General features: G+C 40.2%; 1 protein-coding gene across 1 annotated transcript in view; it reads right to left on the bottom strand.

Annotated features, from left to right (window-relative positions):
• Positions 1-18,853, bottom strand: part of MED12L (mediator complex subunit 12L) — a 313,159-nt gene that overhangs the window by 228,709 nt on the left and 65,597 nt on the right. The window contains exons 6-10 of the mRNA XM_045539482.1: positions 18,403-18,513; positions 17,106-17,375; positions 13,586-13,735; positions 12,725-12,824; positions 12,271-12,407 (exon numbers count right to left, since the gene is read on the bottom strand). Of these exons, the coding sequence (XP_045395438.1) occupies positions 12,271-12,407; positions 12,725-12,824; positions 13,586-13,735; positions 17,106-17,375; positions 18,403-18,513 (768 nt within the window). The remainder of the gene's footprint in view (positions 1-12,270; positions 12,408-12,724; positions 12,825-13,585; positions 13,736-17,105; positions 17,376-18,402; positions 18,514-18,853) is intronic.

Raw genomic sequence — 18,853 nt, 5'->3', positions numbered from 1 at the left:
TATGGATTAAGTTATGGATATAATCACTCTCAAAATCAATAATGATATCTTAAGCCGACAGGTGATAGCAACAAAGATAATTAATATTTATTGAGTGCTTACTCAATTAATTCATTGCAATAAACATGTTTCAGGAATTATGTCTTTTAATCTTCACAACCTATAAGCTATTATTATTATCCCCAGTTTATAGATAAGGAAACCAAGGCATAGGTCCAAGTTCACCCAGGTAAGTAATGGAGCTCTTGCCACAACACAACTCTTGAAAATGAACCAAATAGGTAAAGCAAAACTTGTGTGTCTCAAATGAACTTGAGAAGGTAATCTTTACCCACCCTCCAGGATAAACAATGGCCTTTTGTGTGAGCCCCATGCTTCTCTGGCTTCTCCAGACTATTCTGCTCCATTGTGCTGTAATATTTACATCCATGCAATACGCATAGTTCACAGCATAGCCTTGAGGCAACTGGATCTCCGGCTATTGGCTTCAGACACCCATTAGGAAGGCTCAGGTACCACCCTAGAGGCACACCACTGAGAACAACTAACAGAAAGTACTTCACCATCCCCAACACTATAAAATAGTGCTGGGGTCTTCAGGGGTAAAACAGGCAGCTTTTCTTATTGGTACTTTACGATATACAGTAAGAAGTTGTTGAACAACCCACAGCACGCATGCGTAGCTTTTAAGTATGCACAAATGGGATCCACGAGGACCAGGGACAGGTCGGGGAGGGGGTGTGAGGGGAGAATTAAGCCCTGGCACACAAGGCTAAGGTCAGAGCAAAAGTACCAAACTAGCGGTCTGGCCCTGACATACATGAAAACACATGATCATGGCAATAACATTAACAGTTTTAAATTTTCAACCATAGGTAGCAGCAGTAGTAATAATAAAAATATTTATTGAGCATGTACTGGAAGTTTTACACATATCTTCTCTAATTTTAACAAACTTGGAAGCAGGTGTTGCTATTCCCGTTTCACAGGTAAGAAGACTGAGGTTTAAAGAAGTTAAGTAAGATGGCCAAGAGCACAGAGAGTGAAAGAGGCAGAACGAGTGAGTCTAATTCCAAAGCCCAGGCTTTCTGTTGCACCACACTGCTGCTCACATCACCGGTGAATCAAGATTACTTGAAGCACAAGCAGGACCACAGTTACATGGAAATCTCCTGAGTGCCTCACATGGACCCCAGGATGCCTGCTGCCCAGACCCACCCCAGCCAGCCCTGACTTTTGCCTCTCCAGGGACAAGCCAGGTTTCTAATCTAACTGACAAACAGATAATAAAAGCACAGGAGTGAATTATCAAAGAATTTATTCTGCCTCTAACACTTGCTAGGCCAGATGCTCATATAATATTATATAGAATGCAATCCCATTTATCCTGCTTCTGACACTTGCTAGACTAATGTTTTTATGGCTTTATTTTCAGCATCTACTACAGTGCCTAGCACACAGGAGGTTCAACAGATTTCTTTAATCAAAGAATAAAAACAATACACTGTGTTATATGAAACCAAAGGAAAAAACAAAGTGGATGTGGGGACAGGAAGTCCACAGATGCACTTAACTAATATGGAAAAATATCTGACTTAATCCAACAGTTAACTAAGTGTGAAATACTAGAAGCATTCCCAGTCCTAATTTAATGAGTCAAGGATGCTAGCCTCACCACTATTATGTAGCATCATTTGGGAAGAGTTAGCCAATAGGAAAAGAAAGGAATAAGTATTTGAAAGGATATGGCAACATTACTACAGTTTGCATAAAATGATTATGTTCCCTGGCCAACCCAGAGAATTAATCAGAAAACTTTATTAGAAGTAATAATAGAGTCAAGCATCATGACCAGAACAAAATATACAAGGAAACACGGAAAATATCAAGCAGCGGAAGAAAAAAAGACCCTGCAGAATAGTCTGCAGACACTAACCACAGGTCTTCTATCCTTTAACAAATAAGGAAGGGAAAATAATTGGCAACTACATTTGAGAACTTTCCCCCATCCACTTTATTTATTTCTTGGGTTTATATAACACATTGTATGACTTTTATTCTTTGATTAAAAATATCTATTGAACCTACTATGTTCCAGGCAGTGTGGTAAATGCTGAAAATAAAACCACAAAAAGGACATTAGTCTAGCAAATGTTAGGGACAGAATAAATGGGATTGCATTCTACACAATAACATTTACATACTCATGCCTAGGAAAATATCCGGAGGATGGACCAGAGTTAACAGTGGTTACTGCTGGTATAAAAAATGAGTGCTTGTTATACAGTATACCTGTTCTAACGCTTTCACAACAATCCTATGATTTTACAGTTGAGCAAACTGAAGGCTAAAGGTTAAATAGCTTGTTAAATGTCTCAAAGCTACTAGGTCATAGACCTGAGAGTCTCACCCAAGCTATCTGGCTCCACAGAGGGCATTCTTATGCCAAAATGCCTCCCTTCTAGACAGGGGAGTAAGACAGGGGTCCAATTTGTGGGCCATAAGAGACTTCTTAACATCCAGAATGTATTCCTGTACTATGTATATAACAATCACAAGCAGAAATAACTTCTACAGTGAGAAAAAACAAGAGAAGATGAATGAACAGAAAATTCAAAAACCAATAAAGTCCTTCAAATAATAGCATCATTTATCTGGCCTCATGAACTTGAGATATATCCATAGTGGTAAACAGTAAAATTATTAATTCTATTATTATTAATTAATTAATGTTGCTATCTACATCTATAATAAAGATACCCCAAATGTAAAGAAAGGTTTTCATCTTAAGGGGGATTTGCCACATTCTCCTTTCCTAGGAGAGAGCAGGCATAAATCTGATAGATTAAGCCTAATTCAATGTTTATTCAATCACTCAATAACCTAATAGCCTGTAGAAGCTAACCACAGGTCTTCTACCCTTCAACAAATAAAGAAGGGAAAATAATCGGCAACTATATCTGAGAGGCAGGCTTGCTTCAAAAATTACAAGATACTTGGTGAGATTGTTTGCTATTTTGAAATAAGAAATTTCTCAAAATATTACCTACGCCAGTGGTCCCCAGCCTTTTTGGAACCAGGGACTGCTTTCATGGAAGAGAATTTTTCCATGGGCGGGGGGTTGGGAGGATGTTGTGTGGAGCTCAGGCATTGACACGCGACCTGTTTCCTAACAGGCCACAGACCGGTACCGAGCCTCGGCCCAGGGGTTGGTTGGGGACTGCAGACCTAGATTATAAAACAATACCATAAAAGGGAGCAGGAGAAAAAAAAAAAAAATCAATGACTCATTACTGCTAAGCAACAGCTAACAAAAAAAAAACGACTTGAGATCAGATACCGAATAAAGCTCTTCAACAGCTCTTTAATCTCTGACTAAAAAGGACCTGTTCATAAATGAAATCAATCACTTTTAGTCAACATCAAACAAAATGGTCATATTTGGGGAAAAACAGTATGCTTTACAGCACCAGTAAATAATATGGGATAATATGCAGGGTAGTAACATTACCAAGTCATATAGTTTGCAAGCTGAGACACACTATGGAGAGAGGGAAAAATTTCAAGAGTGGCCTAAGTTAAAAACTGGTCTTAACTGCTAGTAGAATATAAGCCTGTCATACCTGGTCACAAACAACATTTGTAACAGTCAGAATCACCATATAAAGTAATAAGCCTAAAACTGTTAACCACAAACTCACAAGATTTATTATATAAATATAAATGATATCCATTTTTAAAAATCTTATACACATGAGAGTTTCCATATATACATTTCCAAAAGATATTTGAGATGATTGATTTTTGACAGGAAAGGGGTAAGTTTTCCTAGTTTCACGTCCTCAGAATCAACGTTAAGTCTTTAGATCTTGTGACATCTAAAAAACAAAACACACACCATGGAAGCAAAAGGAACTTCCTTCTTTTTTGAAGCAGCAGTTAAAGATAGTACAGCTCTGAGTTCTGAGAAGAAACAGATAAGAAAAAAATTTAAGACAATCCCTCTCAGTATTTAAATCAACTAATTGTCATTAATTTGCACTGTAACAAAAAAATGAACTTCCTATCCCTCAATTAAATCCTCGACATTTAAATAATAACAATACAAGTGGAAAAGATAGAGGAGTTTTAAGAAATATAGAAGTCATACCTGGGATAACTCATAATTGCAAAGTAAAATTCCCCCCCAAATGTCCTTAAAAAGTGTATGTCTCTCATATTTAAAATGTAGCTTGAGTATTCCTAATCTGAAAATCCCAAAATCTGAATTGTTTCAAAATCCAAAATGCTTTAAGCATGGACAAGATGTTCATAGGAAATGCTCATTGGTGCATTTCAGATTTTCGGATTAGGGGTACTCAACCAGTAAGTATATAATATAAATATTCCAAAATCCAAAAAAATCTGAAATCCAAAACACTTCTGACCCCAAGCATTTCAGATAAGGTATACTCAATCTATAATTAAAATACTATGCTTAATTTCCAAAAGTCATCACTGTATGGTACTTTATTGCTTGCCTTTTATGAAAGATACAAGTAACATACAGATAAAGGAAATATAAATTTCTAAAAGATGGTGCTTTGCCCTATTCACTTGACAACCAAAGTCGCCCAGTCAGGAACATAACAATTGGCATTCACTAAATGTTTACCAGTTGCTACTAAATGAAGTGGATTCCATTAGTAAGGCCATTGTAGAGACAAAGTGACTGACCACTAAGGGAAATTACTAAGGCCACCCAGATACTTGGCAGCTGAGCCAAGATTCAAAACCAGGTCTGAATTGGCCTAAAGTCTGTGGTATACTACTAAGGCCAGGTGGCTCAGCCTGAGGATTTGAATTTTCTCATCTAAATATTGTTCACTACATTAAAATTGTCAAGTAAGCTTTTAAAATTTAATAGAAACTATTACCCCACATAAATGTGCCAATATTTGAAAACTGTTCAAGGAAATTACATAGGTTTCTTCCTCCTTTTTCCAAAATTACATTTGAAACTTGTTTCTTCAGCTATATTGTTATCTGAAATAAAATCATTTTTTACATAAGCAGTACAAGGAACAGAATGTACTACTTAAGAGTGTCCTTCTGGAGCCATTCAGGATTCCAATTCCTATTCTCCCACCAATGAGCTGGGTATCAGCCTAGGCAATTTCTCATCCTCTCCAAGCATTGGTTGACTCATTTATAAAGTAAGGGATTAAAGAAAAAAATATGTCTCATAGGCCAGGGGAAAATTAATTAAGATGATACCACACTAAAACAAGGCCCGGTACTTAAGAAGCACTCAAAAAAAAAGTTAAGAAAAAAGACTCGCATACATACCCAAAAATCAAACAGAGGCCCACCGCAAATTACATGATGCATTACTGGCCCTTCTCAGTAACAGCAAAGTCTAAATGTCTGGGCATGCAATTTTGTTTTCCCAACTATGTTAACATAATTGGCCTTTTAACTAATATACTTATTTTAAGAAATAAGAAAATGGTATTGAAAATGGTATCCTTTGGGTGTCCAGTAGGAAACATGTTAACTTCTGAAGCACATGTTCTGGCTGGGCTGTGATCCACACTAGCGACCACAGCAAGCCTTGCTTGCCTGACTTTTGCCTCGGTTTCAGAAAGTGACTTTTTTTCCCCTTACATCAAACAACCCCAAAACCTAAGCGTTTAAATGAGCATGATCTCTTTTACAACATAGTACTACAGCTGCCTCATCCTAGGTGGCTCAATCTCTTCCAACTGCTTCCCTACTGAAGGAAAAGACTTTTTGAAAGTCAAAGAATGTAGAAACCCTGACAGATCCTGGCTACATTTTTTGGATTGTCAGACTGTGCAATGGGTGCGTGTGTGTGTGTGTGTGTGTGTGTGTGTGTGTGTGTGTGTGTGTGTGTATCTGTCTCCACAGTAGCCCCAAGGGACCCTCTACAAGTCTCTGGTCGTATACCTTCCATTTCTCCACAGTTTTTAACTGCCTCTTTAAATAAATACATCGGTCAGTAATAACAGCAGCTAGTGTTTATTAAGTACCCATTTAGATGTGAGGCACTATAAATATTTAAATGGCTTACTGATATGGTTTCAGGTCATTTTCACATCATCAGGAAATAGCCCATTCTACAAACAAGGAAACTGAGACTCATCAAAACTAAGTGAATTGTCCATAGCACCCCAGAAGAAATGCACTAACGGGCTAATTTTATGGGAGACAGCTGTCCTGTGAGCCACCCCCCCCACCTCCACCTGCACATGCTCTCCTGTACATGGGGGCAGGTACCGTGTGTAAGACTGACACACATAGTTCCATTACTGTATTCATCCCCAACCCTCCAGGCCAAAGCCCACAGAGGGGCTTCTCCTTTCAGTTCGCTGCCCCAGCAGCCGTTTAATGAACTTCGAAAAACAAATTCAATAAATACCTGCTGAGCACCTTTTGGGCCCCAGGCACGCGCTAGGGGCTAATGATCTGCTTGCTGGCAAGAGGAAGAAACAGACCCTGAGCTCACAGAGCCACAGGCCCGCAGGAAGACAAATGAGGAATAAGCACAGCGACGACAGACACCGAGCTTTTGTCTCTGGATTACAGTGGTCAGAGTTCTTAAGTCACCCTGATACAGACAGACCTGGTTGGGCCTGGAACACCTTGTGCCCAAGGGGAGGAAAGCACATTTCTGGAACTTAAGACCTTCGTCATTCAAAAAATTAGTATGAACTCATCACACCTATTCAGAGAATTCTTCATGAAGAGTCTAAGCATAAAACAAATCTGAACAATAAATACGCAGGTTTTGGGGTTTTAGCTGCATGATGGTTTCAGTAGCAGGAAAAGAGGAAACACACATGCTACCGCTGCTGTTTTGCAGCCTTCTGTCCAGTGGCAGCTGCTTCAGCCTTTTCATTAGTCAGGATAAAGTTTGCTTCCTGGGGCCCCAAAGAGAGAAGTGAAAAGGCAGCTATTCCTGCCACTGTCACATTTTCCCTTCTATTCATGCCCCTACGGAACCCAAAGATACAGCTGCCTCTGTCCTTACACATCCCAAACAACGAAAGAAGCCAAGAGGAAGAAGTGGTCCGAGGTCTCTGTAAGGCTGAGAGGTCACCCTCCTCATCCTGCTGCTCAGAGGCAAGGGCACAAGAGACAGACTCAGTCATCATGTAGAAGGAAGAGGCCCCACAACCCACAGAGCAACTCCCTTATATGGATGTCAGGATCCTCTCCACCTTCCATCACCCAGAGTAGAAATAGCTCTGAAACACCAAACAAGCATGCTGTACAGAACACATGCCAGGAGTGGGAGAGTGACAAGCATCTGAGCTAACATGGCCAACAGACATGGTGCTTGGCTTGCACAGCATTTTAAGACTGGGAAAGTTCACATACAAACCTTAACATACAGCTTCTCTTGAAATATTGGATGATCAGGCAACAGTGAATCTGCAACCCCAAGTAGAATCCAATAATCTGAAAGACCACCCTCTTCAGACAGGGCCTGCCTGTTTCCCAGCCACCTGAGCCTCCACCCTCTCAACTGTCCTATACACAGTTGCCCCTGACTAACTCACACCAGGATACGAGTGCGACACGAGTCTCAGAGGCCTGACCTTAGCGTTACAATCTCACACTACCCAGAATGTAAAATCAAACAGCACAGATCTAGAACAAGTAAATCTTAAGGTTTCTGATATTTTTATTTTCACCTCCTGTACCGTAACACCCATCCCTGACACAGAAGCAGCAGCTGAGAATACAGGGGATAAGGGGGAGAGGGAGGCAGAGAATAGAGGGATAATCATATTCCACGTGGAATTAGTGAAAGCACACCATAGGCGAGGCACACCCAACGCGGGGCAGTGTCAGCTCCTACTCCTACTCTCGCCACCAGCACAGCCCAACCACAGGCTGGGACCCAGGCCTGGATCACCTTCATCCCATGCGCTACAGTTCTCCACACGCTTTCACCAAATATTGAAACTGATTATACACACAAGTCTGAACCTCAGACCCCTTGGCTTCTCCCCTTCGGACAGATGCTCTCTCCACTCCCTACAAGGAAGTAGAGGAGATCAGACTTCCCCTTAGCAGTTCCAGAGAAAAGGGAATCAAGGAGGGTGAAATTCAAGTTTCCCCAACAAATGTGAGGAAGCAGGCTGTGCAACCCAGGGCTTGGGCACACCTGCACATGACTTCCCGTCAGAGCAAACCTCCAACCCATGGCAGCTACAGAGGTGGGTAAACTATTATCTACCATGTTGTCTAAATCCTGGCGCAAATTATGAAACCAAAAAAGGGGAAGTATATTTTAAAGAAGTAAGATGTGTTTCTGAATCCTAACGACACCACTTTAGACAACTCCTCATCAGAGAACAGAGTCATCATACTGGTTCTTACAAGACAATACTAATTATGATTGCTATATTATCATTAACAATAACAATTTTTGGAACATATATGTATAGTGCTTTATAATTATCAAAGTGTTCATGTTTCCTTAGAGAGGAAAAGGGCAAGTATTAGTTTATTAAGTAAGAAATGTCCAATTTCCTTAAGTACTAAGGAAACTAAAGTTGATATCTGACATTTCACTTTGACACTTTTTGTTGTTGTTTTTTTGTTGTTGTTTATTGTGAAGGTACGTCCTCATTCTTTTAAATGCATGTTTTGGCTTGTGATTATCTTTCAAATCGTTTTTTAGAGCAATTTTTGCGACTCTATAGATATGTCAAAAATTCATGTTATTTCTGAATATCAGTTCTATCATGGAACCAATGCAGTGCACACAGCTTGAAACATTAATGAAGTGTTTAGGAAGGATGTGGCTGGTGAACACATGGTATTTTGATGGTTTGAGAAGTTCCACTATGGTAATTTTAATCTTGAAAATGAGCCAAGTGGGTGACCTGAGACCAAGGTGGATAACGATGCACTGAAATCTGTAGTGGAAGCAAATCCATCTCAACCTACGTGTGAATTAGCAGCAAGGTTTGACGATACTATTACAACAATATTGGACCATTTAAAACACATCGGCAAGGTAAAGAAGCTGGATAGATGGGTACTACATGAATTAAATGGGCGTCAGAATAGATATCATCCCGAAGCTTGCCTTTCTTTGCTGTCATGACATAAAGGTGAACCATTTCTATACTGTAATATTACATGTAATCAAAAATGGACTCTTTTTGACAATTAAAAGCATTCAGCACAATGGCTGGATAAAGATGAAGTGCCAAAACACAGATCAAAACCAAATATTCATCAAAAAAAAAGAGCTAATGATGTCCGTTTGGTGGGCCTACGCTGGTATTATTCACTACAGCTTCATAAAACCTGGTCAATCCATTATAGTGGATGTCTACTGCAACCAGTTGGACAAAATGATGAGGATGCTTGAGATTAAGCAGCAAAGACTGGTCAATAGAGACAGGCCAATCCTCTTGCAAGACAATGCTCAACCACATGTCGCACAAACAACACTGTTCAAACTACAGCAGCTGGACTTGGAAACTCTCTGTCATCCACTGTATTCACGAGACCTGGCACCAACTGACTACCACTTCCTCCAGGCTTTGGACCACTTCTTGCAAAGAAAAATATTCAATTCTCAACAAGGTGTGGAAAATGCCTTTCACAATTTCATCGTCACTCGCTCTCCAGATTTCTTTGCTGCTGGCACAAACAAGCTACCACTAAGATGGCAAAACTGTGTCGACAGTTTAGGTGCATACTTTGGTTAATTGGACTGCTTCTTGTTTGAGATATAATAAACTACATTTTCGATTTGAAATGGGACATTTCATATTTAATGCCCTAATACTTTACGTCTATTTAAAAAGTGAGGGCACTAAGGCACAAAGCCTTGAGCAACTTGCTCAAGGTCATACAGCTGATCAGAGTCAACACAGTGCTTCAGCTCATACATGAAGTCCTGAAACATATAAAGTGACTCGGTTGTCGAGAAAACCCTGGTAAACAGAGAGATAAAACTTCGTCATGTGATTACATATACATACATAACCTGATATAAACATGCAAACAACTGCTAAATGGGGCAACGCTGACATTCCTTCCAAGGACTGTGTTCCTAGAGCCTCCAGGACTTTCAGCCCTGAGCGCATGTCGCCCTCTAGTGGCACACATCTGCCCGCATCCTGGGTGGAGAAGTCATTCGCGTAGACTTAGAGCAGTGATCTCCAAACATTTCCACTTGCCCTCCCAGCACAGAGTTTTGTTTTGTTTTTAGTAAAAACTCCCAATACATACTTATTCATAACTTCTGTGTCAATACTACCATAGTAATTAAGTTTATTATAAAACTGAGACAAAGGTTTTTTAAAACATAAGCTAAACAGAAGCTCTAATAATTTCTTTTTGCACCGTAAGGGCTCATCTCAAGCACCCACTGTGGAGACAGCTGTGTTTTAGAAGAACCCTACCAAACAGTGTGATTTTATTCAGAAATATCACAACATAATTTTTGCCCTTGATGAGACACCCTTATTACCATTTTCTCTTGAGAGTGCTGTGACATAAGTCTCCGTGAGTGGATGAGGCAGTAATCCGGAAGTTAGCAGTTCACTCACTACAAAGTTATGTAGTCACACTAACCACAAAACCGAAGTGGTAAAACCTTCGCCGGGAAACCAGGTAGCTTTTACTCAATACTTAGTATAAGAAGCTAAGGACATCTTGAATTTTGGTTATCTCTGTTTTCCTTCCAGGTAACTCACTTCTACGTATTAAAAATCTTAGTACTCTTGAAGCCTTTTATCTAAGAAAATCATGACTACAAACAGACTTAAAAGTTTCTACCCTAAAAGAGAACAGTAACACTCTAACCTGCCTCGGCAAGCAGAGGGTTGTATGGGCTTATGACCAGCACGATCCTACTGCAGTGCTGAAGGATTTCTACTGAGACTCACAGCGCATTTAAAAAACGCACTCAATCTTCCTGTCCCTTACTCTCAACACTCTGATCCTACTTGGCACCACTAGTCTTGAACCATATCTCTGAGAAGCAAGGTGATGATTCATAAATTATCCCAAAAAGACGAATAATCTGGAACATGTAGCAGGCTCACATAAAGGTAGGCTAGGGAAAGGTTTCTGATTGTTGTTTTTGTTATTTCACCTCTTCTCTTCTTTCCAGATAAGCACTCCCAAAGGCTAGTTGAAAAATCAGAGATACTTAGAATCAGTTAACTAAGGTATTGAAGGTGTCTTAAAACTTACCTCTGCATTCCTGGGGCCTAACACAAGCTGGATATGCCATAGGCACTTTTCATTGGGAAAAGAGGACAAACTTTTTATTTCCCCCCAAATAAGGATGAGGAAAAAAAAATTGAAAATCCTATGTTTATAGAGCAGTTCACTAATGAAACAATCTATTGCTTAGGAAAGTATAAGATAAAAATTGTCTCTGATTGCTAATTTTAAGTGTCAACTTGGCTAGGCTATAGTATCCAGTTGTTTGGTCAAATGCTACTCTAGATATTGCTACAAAGGTTATTTTTTAGATGTGATTAGCATTTAAATCAGCAGACCCTGAGTAAAACAGTTTATCCTCCATAATGTGGGTGGGCCTCATCTAGTCAGTTGAAAGCCTGAAAAGAAAAGACTGAGTTCCCCAGAGGAAGAAAGAATTCTGCCTCCAGACTCAAGACTGCAACATCAACTCCTCCCTGAGTCTCCAGCCTGCCCTGGCATGTTTTGAATTTGCCAGTCCCATGACCACATGAGCCAATTCCTTAAAATAAATATCTCTTTTTCCCCTCTCTCTATAAATATATATGTACACACATATATACACACACACACATACACATGACACACACATATTTTTTCTATTAGTTCTGTACTCTGTAAAACCCTAATACATTGTTTAAGGATTTTTCAAAGACCACATGTATCCATGCACTGCCCTCTGCTGTGCTAAATATTAAAATACATTCCCCCTAAGTCAAAACCAAACCCATTGTATAATATCTAATCACTAGATGAAGGATATTCCGCTAAAAGTTAAATCAGAGAGTGATGGTAAAAGGGCCAAGGAAAGTCTTTCCAATCGTTACACCTCAGTAGACCAGCGCAATGGACCTATCATTTTAATAATCTTGGATCATCTTAGCCCAACAATGGAACAGGTGCAAAGTTTATGTGCCTTCATAAGATATTATGAATTATAGAAAAGACTTTGCCAGAGTTTACTGAGTGAGAAGAAAATATGCTAAGAAAATAAAAGGTGAAAATTAAAGAAGAAACATCAACTACCTCTTGGTTATCCTTGTTTAGGTTTGCCCAGAAAATCTTATGATAAAGCGTTTCCATTGAATTGCTGGAATCAGTTCGGTCGAAACAGTGACGATCCAAAACTTCCAGTGTGTGCAAAACCCGACTAATAGTCACCCCTAGATGCAGAAATTAAGCAAGCAGTTAAAAAGGACAAAGTCATAACAGCATAGTACAAACTCATCATTATGGGAGGCAAAATTATTTTTTAAAATTATCATTTTCGGCATATACTATCAAAGAAATGCCATCAAAACCAAACTTGACACTCCAGACAGCCAACATCTAAAAGGCATAAGCTGAAAAATGTTCTCAAAATTCACCAGGTGGCTCTGTCAAAAAGTTCCCTTATTCGTGTGGAGTGGTTTACAGAATTCAGAAACATAGCATAAAGTCCAACATTCACAAGTACTCATTCTTCTGTTGTGTTCTGTACCTGCTGTTGACTCTTGGCACTTGTCAAAAGACCACCGAACTTCCACTGCACGACCTCTTTGTTTTATCTGTTGTTCCACTTCATAAATCCTTGCCCGAACCTGGAAGATAATCACTTCTAATTAACTTGTGCTTGGAAAGCCACAGCGGCTGTCTAAATCTTGTCAGGTTTTTCCACATGAGTAGCACATCCTACAGAGAACTACAATCTTGACTGAATTGTAGGAAACACAGCCTGTTGCCCAAGAAGTGCGTTTTTTAAATGTACAAGTGGTAATTCAATGCCAGCTTTCAATAATAAATGTACAGAAAAAGAAATGCTTGCAAAAAATTTTTACAAGTCAAATGTTTGAGACCCCACATGGAAAGGTGAGAGTTCTAAAAAATATCCTCTTTGAGCCATTCTATGTATGAAAGCAACTAGCAATGTTTTATTTAGTGTAGGAAAACTGCTTGGCGAAAGACAAGAATCTTATTCTAAATTTCAGTGACAATCCTATGTTCAAGTTTCATAAGTCCCTGAAACAATAAAACAGTACCAATACAAATATAAAACGATTGCTAGATATCACAAAGTACTACCGGCGCCACAGTCATGTATTAGAATCACTACCATAATTCTGGGCGGCAGAATCCTCAGCAAGAACTGCCAGCAAGAGGGTGAAAAGAAAATGAGTAACATCACGAACTTCTGTGGTTCTGAAGAGGCTAAATACTTCCCCAAGGTCACCCAGAGAGTTAGGGGCTGAGCACAGAAAGGCACCCAAGCATCTGGGATACGAAAACCCAGACTTGGCCCACTATGACTTGATGTCTCTCGACAATGAAAACACACATCCAAGCACTGAAACAGAAAGTCTACCTGCTGGTTGAAAGCTGTGTTCCCACCCGGCATGGGCAGGCTAGAAGGGGCCACTTGCAGCAGATCCAGGGGCGAGCCTGGGTTCGTGCTCTTATTTTCGTTTGTGGAATAATTCCACACCAAGGCACTTGGGCAACAGAGAGTGACAGTCTGGAAATGAAGCAGGAAAAATCGGATGTTCAGAGGAGGGAGAAAACTGTAACAACAGCTAAACAGTAAAAATGACACCTTATCATTACCATATTATAGTTTCCTGCCAGTGAGTTTAAAATACGAACATTTTACCCCATTCTCAACTTTCTAAGTGATAAGACAAAACCAAGAGTTATTAATTTGAAAGAAAAGAAGTACAGCTATTGAGAAGTTAAGGAATATTATAATTCATAAGCTAATATTCCAACACAGGAAACCTGGGGGAACTTAAAAATGCAGTAATCATTTAAAGATTGCCACTTAAGACAATTTCCTCATGCAATTAAAAACATGAGGTGAAATTAGAATACATAATTTCTAAGGTTATAAAAGCTAAAAAATAATTATTTTTTAAAAAATCTCTCAAATAATGGCACAACAGCAGCTTCATAAATGCTGGGCAGTAACCCTGGGCCAGGGGTTTACAAACTTTTTTCTATAAAAAGCCAGACAGTAAATGTTTTAACCTTTGTAGGCCACGTATAGTTTGTGTCACATATTCTTCCTTTTTGTTTTAATAACCCATTAAAAATGTAAAATCTATACTTAGCTTGTGGACTAGATTGGGCCCACAGACTGTAGCTTACCTACTATTGCCCTAGACCTTTACAGACATTTTTTCCTCAACCAGAAGTACTTTACATGACCATCCTGCTTAAATGTCACAACAACCCCATGAGCTAGGTAGTTATTCCCCAATTTTCCCAAAAAGGAATATGAGCCACAAAGGAGATTAGTAACCAGCTCAAGTTTGATTCCAGCACATACATATGCTGAGAACCACTATGTTACCTGCTGCCTTTAAATGTAGATTAAATCTTACAGCTCATACTTAAGTAAGTACTCTGTGCTGCGGACTGACCTGGAAGCCCTCCATCATTGGGACTTTAACCCTATGCGGTAGTGAAGTAAAAACTGTCATCATCCCCCATTCATACAAGGGGAAACAGAGGCTCAGGGTCACAGTAAGTGGCAGAGGGGGCTTAAAGTCAGGTCATGATTCTGAAGTGCATGTTTAAATCACTGTGCTACCATGCCACTCAAAAGCAGACAATGTGAGCTCAGAGAATGAATGCAGTATTTCTTTTTTCAAAAATGTGAAATTAAATGTAAAATTAAATTCTGGGATCTAAGTAACATCTTCGTGGAAACCAGATGGCAGATGTGAAGAAAGTCAAGTCCCTGAACCCTAACGATCAATCTGTCTCCACTGGCCGACATCCCTACCTCCTTCCCCGGCCTGCGGCAATGTGGGGTCCTCAGCTCCTGGCACAGCCCTTCCCTGGGTTCTTGATTCCAGAGCCTCCCAGATCCAGGGCACTGATCTATCAAACACCCCTCTCCTATTCTCAGACTCTCCCTCCACTAGTTTACCCTTAGCTTAGAACTAAGTGCAAATCTGCCCATCAAAAATGTTTTTAAGTCCCCACTCACCCAGCAACCATCTCTCTCCACTATCCATTCCCTTCTCTTCCCTTCAAAACACTTTTCTCAAAAGAACAGTTCAGGCTGTTTCTCCTCATTCCCGCATCACTCCTCAACATATTTAATATCTTAATTTGGCTTCTTACCCACTACCCAACTGAAATAGCTTTTAAAAAGATCACCAACAACCACTGTATCGTCAAAGACAACTTCAGCCATCTTCTTACCGGACTTCCCCAATACCCTGGGCAGTGCCCACTACTAATTCCTTTTCGAAACTTTCTGCAGACCCCAGTTCAGCATAGTAGCTGAGCGTGGGCTCTGGATCCTGACTGTTCGGGTTTGAATTCCAGCTTTGCCACTTACTTGCTCCGTAACCTATGCATTAGGAATAATAATGGTTCCTATCTCACAGGCTAGGCCTGAGAACTAAATGACTTAATAACATGCTACAACTTAGAGCAGTGCCTAGAAAATAATAAATGCTACTAGTGTGACAGTACCATTATGACAGTATTACTGTTACGCTCCTCATCTTTGTTTCCATAACAATACTCCCTCCGTGTCTCCATTCTGGCCAACCTTCCCCTCTGCCCATCTCTCAACCACTCCTGCCCCTGAGGTCCACAGATCCTCCCACACCACAGACTCTCACACCCTCCTGACCAGCCAAGGGGCCTTGAATGATCCCAATCCACACACCTGGCCAAGTGTCTGCCCTAATCTTCAGAAGTGACAACCTCTTAAGCATAGCCACTTGGAGGTCCTCAAGGACAGAATAGTCCAAAAGAGTCCAAAACTGAACTCAATTAAATGATTCCCAACTGATTTCTTTGCCGTGTCTCCCTCATTCCTACCTCCCCAACCCCACAGATATTCCCTCTACTGTGGCCAAAACAATCTAAATGAACAACACAACCGACCGTGTCACTTCCTTGCATGAAACCCTCTGATGACATCCCAATCGTGAGGCCCACAGGGGTGCTCTGCGCCCTGACCCCCACAGACTTCACCACCCATCCACACCAGCCTGCACACCAGATGACCTCTCGGCGTTTCCTCTTGCCGTTCCCTCTGCCAGTAACACCCTTACCACCCTCTTTTTCCTTGATTTTTTTTTTAAAACTCATATAAAAAAAACTACAAAACTACTTTCATAAAGCCTCCATGAATTTTGGGTGGGGCTTGAAGTTCTCATTTCCAATTGCCTTAGCCCCCCCAAGAAACTCTCCATCAGCCCTTCTCACATAACTGCCCATCTACGACCCTGTCTTCCTGACAAGACAGTAAAACCTACCAGAATGGAGACCACGTCTTCAGAGCCAGCTCTGTTCCAAAGTCCCTTAGCTAACAGCAGAAAACATTAAGACCCAAAAACTGTGAACTAAACACTAAACCATGAGCTCCTCTAGGGCAGGGCTGTATCTCATTTCTGATAGTATCAGCCCAGCGACCAGCACGTTAGCGGATAATCAAGGACCACACAAGCAACAGTGCTTGGAAAGTGAACAGAGCTCGATCCATGATCCAGAGAAACACAGAGAGAGGCAACCAAGATGTAAACTGAGGAACACGAATGCTGTTTGGAGACGCTGTCCTTCCAGAAGAACAATAATACAGCTGCCTTATTCTGTGTGTTCCCCGAAGGATTTTTAATTGAACTGCTTAATGATTCTAACAAAGAGCAACCACAATAACTTTCTTTCAGACAGATGCAACAAATCTTGTCTCAGCTTGATCCAACATAGGGAAATAAAAACATAAAATTTCAATCAATAAATTACTTGGGTGAGGGAAAAACTAGAGTTGTGAAAGTTCAACTAGGAAGTTGAAAATACTATTCCCAACCCAATTGTTTCCCACATTGAATTTTAATGTTAAATAACAACGGTCAAGGACTTACCTGCAACATACAACTGAGTCCATAAACCAGGGGACCGTGCTGTGCACAGGAAAGAAAATCTGAGAAGGCCAGCTGCACGGGGCTCATGCCAGGGCCGGGGGGGCCAGGGCTGGGGGCCCCGATACTCGAGTTGTTTGGTCCTATCATCATGTGGGGTGAGTGGGCAGCAAGGAGGTTGGGGCTATCGCTCAGCAGCAAGGAAAGACGCCGGGCACAAAAGTAGGCAAGACGACGAGACAGGTAGGCCGACTGAACAAACTCATCTGAATACTGAGAAGCAGAAGGACACCAGACTTCAGTCATGTCTTAAGCATCTTGGTTAAATAACTATTTTAACACAGACTTTTTTTTTTTTTCATTTAAAAAAGAAAAAAAAAAAACTTCCAACGGTATAAACCAATAGAAATATAATATGGGCCACAGAGAAAATTTTTATTAAAGATTCTAATAGCCATTAAAAAAACAGAAGTAGAAAAAAGTATTTTATTTAGCTCAGTATGTCCAAAATGTTATCACTTCAACATGCAATCAACATAAGAAGTACTAATATTATACATCCTTTTTTCATACTAAGTCTGAAATCTGGTGTGCATTTTACACTTAGGGCACACATCAATTTGTACTGGTCACATTTCAAGAGCTCAGCAGCCACGTCTGGCTGGTGGCTACTGTAAAGGACAGTGCAGGTTCAGCACATCGCAGGGAAGGTACACAGGACCCTGGTACGGTGTAGTCTCTGGAGAGGGCACTAGGGCGAGAGGCAGAACTGCTGTTCAGCAGACATTCTTTCATACTGTTTGAATTATCAAATGCATGTATTACCTAAGAAATTTCCTTGAAATAAATCTCATCCAGATAACATAAATTTTAACAGGTCTTAGACCAAATCATCAAAATAAGAAGTTTCCTATCCCCAAGAGCGTAAAACAGTTTTCAAAAGAATGTAGAGGATCCTCTGTATTCTTAGATGAATTGTTTTCACAGAATTCTGTGTTATTATAGGGAGACAGTATTTTTAAAGCTGTTTGCTTAGCTCAGTGATGAGAGAAATCAACATGGGTGAGATTACTTAAAAAGGACATGTGGATACAAACTATGAACATGGTTAATACAAATGACTGCTAAGACTTATTAGAAGCCTCTTAACATGTCATATGTTGTAATGTCAAAGACATTTTCTTCCTTCCATTCAACGGGATTATTTTTTTTCTTTTTCCACCTCTACTTACCTAATCATTCTTATCAGACTCATTTCTTGCCCATAAAATCAACTGGCTCAAGGTGACATGTACTGTACCTGCAGCATTAGTGGTAACAAGAGTTTAAGAAGATCATCATCCATGGGTCTGATTTTTTCCAAAACATCCAGGATCCATGTCAAATATTCGTGTTTTTCTAGCATTCCTTCCTTAAATGAACAAAGAAAAATTACACTAATAATGTTAACAATAAAAACCAAAAGGGCACTGTCATTCTTATGCTTGTGTAATTTTACTATTGTTCTTCTTATTATTATAAAACATAGTCTCATTGATCACAGTCCAAAATCTAAACAAAACGAAGAACTAGGTTTTTTTTATTTTTATTTTATTTTTTTGGAGACAGAGTCTTGCTCTGTCACCTGGGCTAGAGTTCCGTGGCATCAGCCTAGCTCACAGTAACCTCCAACTCCTGGGCTCAAGTGATCGTCCTGCCTCAGCCTCCTGAGTAGCTGGGACTACAGACATGCACCATCACGACCTGCTAAT

The sequence above is a fragment of the Lemur catta genome, chromosome 1 (assembly GCF_020740605.2).
Source record: "Lemur catta isolate mLemCat1 chromosome 1, mLemCat1.pri, whole genome shotgun sequence".
NCBI lineage: Eukaryota > Metazoa > Chordata > Mammalia > Primates > Lemuridae > Lemur > Lemur catta.
The sequence above is the reverse complement of the archived record's forward strand: the minus strand, read 5'-3'. Positions and strand labels throughout refer to the sequence as shown.